The sequence below is a fragment of the Arachis ipaensis genome, chromosome B6, assembly GCF_059453495.1.
Source record: "Arachis ipaensis isolate K30076 ecotype BB chromosome B6, ASM5945349v1, whole genome shotgun sequence".
Taxonomy (NCBI): Eukaryota; Viridiplantae; Streptophyta; class Magnoliopsida; order Fabales; family Fabaceae; genus Arachis; species Arachis ipaensis.
In genome coordinates this window covers 37,979,423-37,988,374 of record NC_142441.1, presented here as the reverse complement: position 1 = coordinate 37,988,374, position 8,952 = coordinate 37,979,423, and the positions used below count along the sequence as shown (strand labels likewise).

General features: G+C 33.6%; 2 protein-coding genes across 5 annotated transcripts; one reads left to right on the top strand and one right to left on the bottom strand.

The window, feature by feature from the left end:
• Nucleotides 1-523: 523 nt before the first annotated feature.
• On the top strand, nucleotides 524-2,758 carry LOC107648630 (V-type proton ATPase subunit G). Of its 4 annotated transcripts, none has more exons than XM_021104410.2 (5): nucleotides 532-835; nucleotides 1,185-1,244; nucleotides 1,531-1,622; nucleotides 2,215-2,315; nucleotides 2,420-2,758. In XM_021104410.2, exons 2-5 carry the CDS (start codon nucleotides 1,240-1,242, stop codon nucleotides 2,561-2,563), a joined length of 342 nt encoding a protein of 113 aa, XP_020960069.1. In that variant the 5' UTR covers nucleotides 532-835; nucleotides 1,185-1,239; the 3' UTR covers nucleotides 2,564-2,758. The 4 variants fall into 4 exon arrangements, with proteins under 4 accessions (XP_088345473.1, XP_020960069.1, XP_088345475.1 ...); XM_088489349.1 differs by having other exon boundaries at nucleotides 1,185-1,270; XM_088489348.1 differs by having other exon boundaries at nucleotides 1,185-1,325.
• A 2,180-nt stretch (nucleotides 2,759-4,938) lies between these two features.
• LOC107646803 (uncharacterized) lies at nucleotides 4,939-5,423 on the bottom strand. Its single transcript, XM_016350958.1, has 2 exons — nucleotides 5,211-5,423; nucleotides 4,939-5,124 (listed from the first exon to the last, which is right to left on the bottom strand). The coding sequence occupies exons 1-2, from the start codon at nucleotides 5,421-5,423 to the stop codon at nucleotides 4,939-4,941; spliced, it is 399 nt and encodes a 132-aa protein (XP_016206444.1).
• Nucleotides 5,424-8,952: the final 3,529 nt, after the last annotated feature.

The window sequence follows — 8,952 nt, the reverse complement described above, 5'->3', positions numbered from 1 at the left end:
GGCTAGCCAATGAATTGTTACATACACAAAATGGGATTCGAAACTCTAATACTTACTTTGGTAGACGAGTGAAATGACCACTCAATCAATCCAAATTAGTGAAGACAAATACTAATTATTTTTAATACTTTTAACATTAAAAATAATTAAACTTTGATTTTAATTATAACTTTATAAAATATTTATAGTAATAATTATTATATATATTTTTATTTAATCTCTTTTAATAAAAAAATTTATATATTTTAATTAATTATCATGTATGTACAGTATACGAAAACATACACCAGTTATTATTAAAATTTGGCTAATTTTAAGTTGGTCTCCAATATTTTTTATATGAAAAATATTAAAAAATTATCCAAATTTATTATTTTATCTATTAATTAATCACTTTTAAAAATATAAACTAAATATATATTATGAAATTATTAAAGTAAAAAAATTGAATTAATGACTAAAAATAATGTTAAAAACAATAAATTATGATATATATATATATATATTTAACTTCGGCCTAAACAACCCTGATTTACAATTCACCCTCTTCTCGGCGCTGTACCCTTCACGCTTACCCACACCCACAGATCAGAGACACCACTCGGCCACTCCTTCTTCCTTGACCACCACCGGAGACTGATCGCCGGAGATCTCCCGCTCCTCCTCGCGATCATCCCTCCCTCTTCGTGGTTCAGACGTTCTCGCCGCCAGTCGTACTCAGTTCCTGCCACATCGCCGTCCTCGTTTCGGTTCCCACCGTCAGTCCGTGGTCCTCTGTTCTCGCCTCCTTGACGTCCTCCGTGCTTGCCGCCTTGCCGTACTCAGTTCCTGCCGTGTACGTTCCTTCTCTCTCTCGTACACACCAGATCTACGCTCTCTATGGGAAATTCCATCCCCAATAATCTATTCTCACCAATTTCATTTTCTTAATCTCCATTTTTACTTGTTTTTCCCCTCGGTTTCGCTTACACATATTCAGACTTCAATTCTTAAATCTAATTGCTTAACTTTCTTTTCTGTTTTTTTGTGATCGGTACATATCGGTCGTTGTATAGGATAAGTAAGGGGATTGTGCTGATAATTTGTTTGGAAGTCTAATAGTAATAGTTTATTAGGGTGTTGGTGGTAGTGACAGAACACAATGAATTTGATGCTCAAATATTATTTTCAAGTGGTTGTTTCAGTTGCGAAATTGGACCCACATCGGCTATTTCAAGGGGTTCGGGTGCACACATTGCTATGAGGTTGAAATTGATGATCAGCAATTAACGTACTGTTGCTCCCTTTGTTGTGCCTTTCATTTTCTCCTAGAAGATCATTAATTAGTGGGTTACCTAATATATTTGAGTTAAATGTCTTATTGTTTAAGCTTAAAATTTATTTGCGCATTGTTATTCTTCTTGTTCTATTTTGGCTAGCTTTTGCAGAAGAATTTGTTTTATGTTGCTAAAGGACTTTTTTTATTTGTTTCTACCTTGTAATTGTTCTATTGAGCCTTAGTTTGATAGTTGCGATTTGGTTTCATCACAGAATGGCATCCAGTAGCAGGGGTCAAGGCGGAATTCAACAGCTGTTGGCTGCTGAACAAGAAGCACAGCAGATTGTGAATGCTGCAAAGAATGGTATAGCTGCTATTCCTTGTTGTTTTCATTTTAATTTCCTCATTTTTTGGTTTGCCATCTGAATCTTGGTTCTTTAATGTATTTTAAACTTGAAAAATCCTACCATGTCATCTTATCCAAAGATAGTTTTCTTCACCAATTTATTCTTTCGGGTAAATTACACCGATCTTATAAACAATGCAATAAATACCCCTTGATTTTGTCATACCTATGACCTCCCCGGAGGAGATGCCAGTGTAATGTATAAAAGGGGAGTTAGCTTCGCATTTTATAAAATACACGAGTAACGAGTGTTATCTAACTTGAATCTCAAGAGAGGTTGTTGTATAGTTTTACAAGTTGAGGGGTATTGTACGATACTACGCAACCTCTACCTCAAGGAAGGCCAATGCAATTATCCTATTCTTTTTGCATTGGTCTTTTTATTTCACATGGAAAGATGAGTCCTTGATTTTATGATGGGAATGGTTTTGTTGTGTCCTCACTCCACCCTCTCTTTAACTGTTTTTTATTGTTACTCCTATGAGTTTAGTGATTTATGTCAAATATCTTTATTTCGACACTGATAAATACTCTGGATCTCTGCTATTAGAAAAACTGGCTAGGCTGAAACAGGCCAAAGATGAGGCTGAAAAGGAGATTGCTGAACATCGAGCTCAGCTTGAGTACCAGTTTCAGAAGAAAGTTTCAGAGGTATGTGTTTGAAAGGGAGTGTGATTTCAATTAGAAATGCCGATGTTAGGTTACCTCATTGTCTTGTTCTAAATCTGTGTGTGCATTCTTTCTTATGAATGCAGAGTAGTGGAGATTCTGGTGCTAATGTCAAGCGACTTGAGCAAGAAACTGAGTCAAAGATCCATCACCTGAAATCCGAGTCTTCAAGAATATCGGGGGATGTTGTCAGCATGCTCCTCAGTTATGTAACAACTGTGAAAAATTAGAATCCTTGATGATACATTCATTGTTGCCGCAAATTCCTGGTGTATGTATATGCCGGATATTATGACGGTGTGATTGTTGATTTTAGTTTGTCTTGGGTGGATAAGATTCCTGTTTTGGGTACTATGGTAGGTACCTCAATGCTATGTATGCAAAATAAGTTCATATTTGCTATAATAAACAGAATAGATTTAGTAGACCTTTTCTATTGGTATCACCATTCAAGTTTCAACAGGTTTATGAGGATCACTTTGGTAGTGTAGAATCTTGGTTTTGAAATAGAGTGAGGAGCTTGAATGGAAAATATGGAAGGGAGGTTGAAATTCGAAATTATTTTTTATAGAGTAAACAATCATTTTTAACTATGAAATTTTAAAATATTCACAAATTTAACTAATTTTGTAACTGCGAGAAATTGTTTTTACGTGACAAATGATGTCAAATTTTAATTTTATTTATGGGTAGTTTTTTCAGAATTTCGAACCTCTGAAAAAATAACAGTTTTTTGCATTTTATGAATACAAAGTTAATGTTGTTTATTTATAGATAAATTTATTAATATTCTGAACTTTTATGAATTTAAATGGTATTTTAGTCTGTTATATGATATTCTATAGTCGTTCACAAAGTAAAGGAACTGTAGTCATATGCTAAGGTAAGGTGTGAATCAAATACACGATGTTTTTATTAGATGGTTCGCTGCAAACTCACCCAAATATAGAGAAAGGCAACGTATATTTCACTAATTATTCCTTTCGCAATGTCATTAAGGATAACTAGTTTTTATAAGCTAACCCACAGGATATACATCAAAATCTCAAAATTTGAAACAGTAAGTAAAACCAACATGATAGTAAACATATTAAGTATTGAATCCTTGATTTTATATCACCTAATTGGACTTCTTTGTCTGTGCAATTTGCATCCATTGATTTTTTGCCATAAATTTATTCTCTTATTTAAATTCAACCTGCACATTTTGAAATAAATAATCCATGTTTTTAGTTTTATTTTTTATGAATTTATGCTTCCAATTAGTGTATTTTTCTCCCTAATCCAATGAACAATTTTATTGCAACACAAAATCAGTTGTATCTATCTCCTCTTTCACAATATCCACTTTCTCCAATAAGAATTCCATCGCCTCTTTTACTCCTTGAAGCACCGCATCCCCATCGCTTCTCTCATTTGTAGTATTACCCATGAAGCATGTTATCTCACCATTACTAGTTATCAAGTATCTTCCAATAGCATACATATTTATTTCAGGTTAATGCACTATACATTGCCACCATATCTATTTTCTAACATCTATCTCTCATCAATCTCCTCTTCACTTAACAATGTTATATTTTTAGCCTTCTTCTCTCTAACACTCCAATTTATTACCAAAGTTTTAACTTGCTCCCACCCACTAATCCAAATAACGATCCTATCTTTAAAAATTCTTTGATTTCTATTTTTCCAAACAATCCATACAATAGTAAAAAAAAAAAAAAAGTTATCCATCTCTTTCTTTTTTTATTTTTCTATATCCTGACACATCCAACTCTCAAACCACGTTTTTACCTCCTCACTATCCATCCAACATATATTTTCCTACGTCATAGCTAGGCACCACAACTTTGTCATATATTTGCAATGCAAAAATAAATGGTTTACCGTCTCAGTTTTGTTACCGCATAGAACACACTTTTTCGCCTTATCTTATGATGTGTCTTTTGAGTAGGACATCCTTTGTATTTAACCCTCCCCACCCCCTCCCTCCCCCCAAAATCACAACCATGTAAGTATTTCTATTTTCGGAAGTGCAAGCACACCATATATCATCAAACACATGCTTCTTTGTTAATAACCCATATACTTTTCCTGTGGCTATACTAGTAAATGACTTTGTAGAATATCTCTCATCTGCACTATATGACCATACCAATTTGTCTCTCTAACCTGCACAAAGAAACACACTATCCAATATATTTTGTAACTCTATAACTTGTGTTTTTTCTCTCTCAATGAAATTCCTCCACCATTGAAAATTTCAGACCAAGTCGTAACCAATCCACATACCACATTCACTAATGTAACTTTCCTTTATGCTGGACATTGTAAATAGTATTGGAAACCTATCTTCTAGAATTTTATTGTCCACCCACATATCCTTCCAGAATTTAATTCTTTTTCTATTTCCAACACACATTTTCCATCTTTCTCTGCAAATATCTTTGATTGTTACATTTTTGTTAGCGATGCCAACCATGTCTTTCCACGGACAATTAGACTTCATGCACTCGTACTCACCCACAAATGTATTTTCACTGATATCATAACATGAATCGGTCACCTTTTTTCACGATGTTTCATTCTCATCTGAAAATCTCTACCACCATTTAAAAAGCATTGCAGCATTTTTCATTGCCATGTCACCTACTCCTAGCCTTCCATGCTTCTTTGGCTTCTGTATAGTGCTCCACTTTGTAGTTGGCATAACTCTCTTGTCTTGTTGCTTCCCCAAAAGAACTAGGATTGCATTGAAATTATCTTCTTCTCCACCTCCTTTGACATCCTGAACAAATTCAAAAAGCATATTGGTAGACTATTAATAACAAACTTTATTATATTCAATCTTCATGCCTTAGTTAGTAAGCTTGCCTTCCATGAACTTAACTTCTTCTCAATCTTGTTAATCAGCGACTTCCATGTACTTATTCTTTTTGGATTCGCCCCTAGCGGAATGCCAAGATACGATATGAACAGAGAACCCACACTACATCTCATTGCAACCTTCAGACTATGCGTCATTTGCTCATCGTAATTTATCGGAATAATTGTGGACTTTTCAAAGTTTATCTCTAGGTCCGACATCATGCCAAAACACATTAAATTTCTTTTGTAGTTCCTCACGACCTCTGGTTTATGGGGAAAAAAGAACCGTGTCATCCGTGAATTCAAGATGCGATAACAACACTTTCTTCTTTCTCACTTCCAATCCTTCCACCATACGTACGCCCAGAGCACGATCAATCAGTCTATTAAACACATCCACAACCAACATAAATAGAAATAAGCCTCTTTCCATCTTATATGGCCTTATTAGGGAGCTATTGATTAATATTGACATTGATGTTGACTCTAGCAAACTATTAATCCAATTCCACCATACTTTTTCAAACTCCATTCTGTCTAACACATGGTCAAGAAAGCTCCACGGTGTTGGAGCTAACTCGTTTCGATTTCAATTTAAACGTCATATACTTTGAAATGAGTAGAAGTATAGAACTTTTGTTAAAAGTAATTGTGAGATGAAATGAAATAGAATCACGAAAAATAATGATTTGTTACTTATTTAGTGCTTGATGTCCCTTTTTATTACATGAAAGTAAATAGCATACTATAAGGCATGAAACTAAATTGAATAAAATTAAAAAAAAAAATCTAACACTTTGTTTGGATAGAATAATAGAAAATAGAAGGAAAAAAAAGAAAGAAAATAAGAGAAAAGAAAATAGAAAGAAAAATTGATTGTTTTATGTGTTGTTTGGATAAAGAGAAAATGAATGAAAAAAAATAGAGAGAAGATTTTTTTTTATTTGAATAGAAAAAAAGTGAGAGGAAAAAAATTATAATAGAAAAAAATTACATTAATACCCTTGTTTTTTTTTTTTAATTGATCATAGGGTAAATTAATAATTTTACATTTATTACACATTTTCCTTCATTTTCATCTCATTTTTGAGAAGAAAATATTTTTATGGGTCTCACATTATTTTTTTTTCTTTTCGCTCTATTTTTCTTTTTCATTCAAACAATGAAAAACTCACATTTTCATCCTTTTTTTTTCTTAATATTTTCTTTCCTTCCATCTTCTCCTAATCCAAACAAAGTGTAAGAGTAAAGAATTTTAAAATGAAAAATCAAAAGAATCTGTGTCACCCTGTCTATGGTTGACTATAAGGCATGAAACTAAAATTTAATAGATTTTGGATGAAAAGACAAAATTTAAGCCAACTTAATATTAGGTGTTAGGTGTCAATTTTATAATTATATGCATGGCAAAACTACTTTTTTCCTGTCTTCAAAAATGATATTGACAAGATCAGATAAAATCTTTTGTTTATTTTTTTTTACGGTATTCTTTAATCCGATAAGATAAAGATTAATTTGTCGCGCATTAGAATTCTATTTAAAAGTTTGACGTTGGTCTATGAATTACTACATGCACAAAGCAGAATTCAAATTTTAACACTTAATTAGCGGACTAATAAGCTAAGTCAGCTGACTATTAGACTAACCGAATTTAATTTTATTTATCTATTTTTAAAAAGGTGAATTCGAAGCAATATTATGTTTTGCTAAAAGGAAAGGAATTGCCAATTGCTAACATAATGGTAAAATGGTGACAAGAAACAAAGTTGCGCACAACGGCACAGGTAATGAAAAGAATTTTGAAGAGTAGTGGTAAACTAGTAGTTGAAGAAATTTGAGTTTTCAATTTAACAGCGGTTATCAGAAAAAGATTTATAAAAAAAATTAATAAAAAGATAAATTAAGGAATTACTAACTTTTTATAAAAAATAACAATCATTCTCTCTAAATATTAATTTAATTAGATTTTTTTAATAGTTTAGAATAAAAATTCCTTTTAATAGTTTTTTTTATAGTGATTTTTCTATTTATTTAACCTTGACGGAATATGCTAACGAAATATTCTCACAAATGGCAGGACAATAGTTTGAGAACTTCCATGGGAATTAGGAGATTATACCTAGAGATGGTAATGGGATAAGGTGTAACAGGTATTTAAATAGGTGTATTTTTTGGTGACTAGTATTGTGGTGGTTAATAGGGCTGGCAATTCATACCCTATTTGCGGGTATCCAACCCGGTCCAATCCGTTCGGGTAGGGTAGGGTACGGGTTTAGGGTGTACCCTACCCTACCCTACCCGCACCTCAAATATAACACATATTTTATAAAAATTAGGTATATAGTGAAGGAAGTAAGAGTTAAACTCACAACCTCTCTTATATAATGACTTACAATAAGTGAACAACCACTAAACTAGTTAGTTAATTTAGTAATTTAGAGCATTAGTTTGTTATTTTTTATGTTATTAATATGTATAAAATTTGAAATAATTGAATTTTATATTTACTTTTAAAAAATTTGATATTTCTGCGGGTAGGGTAAGGTAGGATAGGGTTTAGAACTTTAGGGTGCGGGTAGGGTTAGGATTGAGAGATTCTCAACCTGCGGGTAGGGTAGGACAGAGTTTTAATAGAATTTTAAACCCGCGGGTAGGGTTAGGGTAGGGTCCAAACCCTACCCTATCCTACCCATTGCCAGCCCTAGTGGTTAAGGGTGGACAAGTTTTTATTTCTCAATAGACACATGACACATGGCAAAAAGGTTTAAGATTTCAAACGCATGATGACTAAGATTCTTCTGGAGAGAGAGACTCAATTGGATCGGAAATGTCGTAAATGGGAGCTCCAGTTCCTTCACATGTCTTCCTAATAAGCTTGCCTTCCCCCCAATTATATGCTGCCGATGTTGAGCGCCGGCACGTTGAGCCGGAACACGCAGTGGCCGAGCCAACCAGGCCGTGTCTTCTCTGACGGAGTAGTGGTCGTTCTGGCTGTTGATGCAGCTTTAAGTCCTTAGTTTCGAGTGCATCAGGTTAAGGATTTTACGGCAATGGATTCGATGGCAGCTGCTGCTACGGGGTTTGTGGTGGTGGTGGCGGGTTGTTTGGCGGTGCCGGAATTCTTCGGTGCAAGTGGCTGGGAGGCATTGCTGGAGGAGTGGAGGTGCCGTTCTGGATTGATTCGACGGTAGCCATAGACAAATGTAGATTAGGTCCTGCTTTGCAATCGAATTGAAACGATTAAGGATTTAAGGTAGAAGACTAGAAGGCCTTGCTGCAGGTGATCTTCATGTGTTAAACTATTTTGCCACGTGTCTTGTGCTCATTAATATGTCAAAGCTTATCCACCCTTAGCCTCCACAATATTAGCCACGGCAGAACTCACCATTTAAATTTTCACATTCGCATTAAACATTAATTATTTATGAATTTTCCTAGAGAGTTAATGAAAAATCTTGATAACGTGTACAATGACATGGTTATTTAGCCTAAAAATAAATAATAAATTTAAAAATTTTCATTTAATTATTTTACATCAAATTTTAAATTTTAAATTTCTCAATTTTAAATTTTAAATTTTTAATTTAAAATCTTAATTTATTAGAGTATTTCACTTCAATACTTTTTTCTTTTTCAACGGTCGCGGCCACCCCACCTTCATCAATAATTATCCTATTTCATCGTCACTACTTAGTTTGTCACACGCCACTCACCCTTAGTAAAAATAATCATCCATTTATCTGTATAC

What these genes read in the sequence shown, in the direction of transcription:
- LOC107648630 (XM_021104410.2), top strand. An exon ending in TGTGAATGCTGCAAAGAATG is followed by an intron (nt 1,623 to 2,214) that starts GTATAGCTGCTA and finishes CTCTGCTATTAG; the next exon opens with AAAAACTGGCTAGGCTGAAA. An exon ending in TTCAGAAGAAAGTTTCAGAG is followed by an intron (nt 2,316 to 2,419) that starts GTATGTGTTTGA and finishes TTATGAATGCAG; the next exon opens with AGTAGTGGAGATTCTGGTGC.
- LOC107646803 (XM_016350958.1), bottom strand. Translation starts at nt 5,423, where the DNA reads ATGTCGGACCTAGAGATAAACTTTGAAAAGTCCACAATTATTCCGATA. An exon ending in AGAAGTTAAGTTCATGGAAG is followed by an intron (nt 5,125 to 5,210) that starts GCAAGCTTACTA and finishes GAATTTGTTCAG; the next exon opens with GATGTCAAAGGAGGTGGAGA.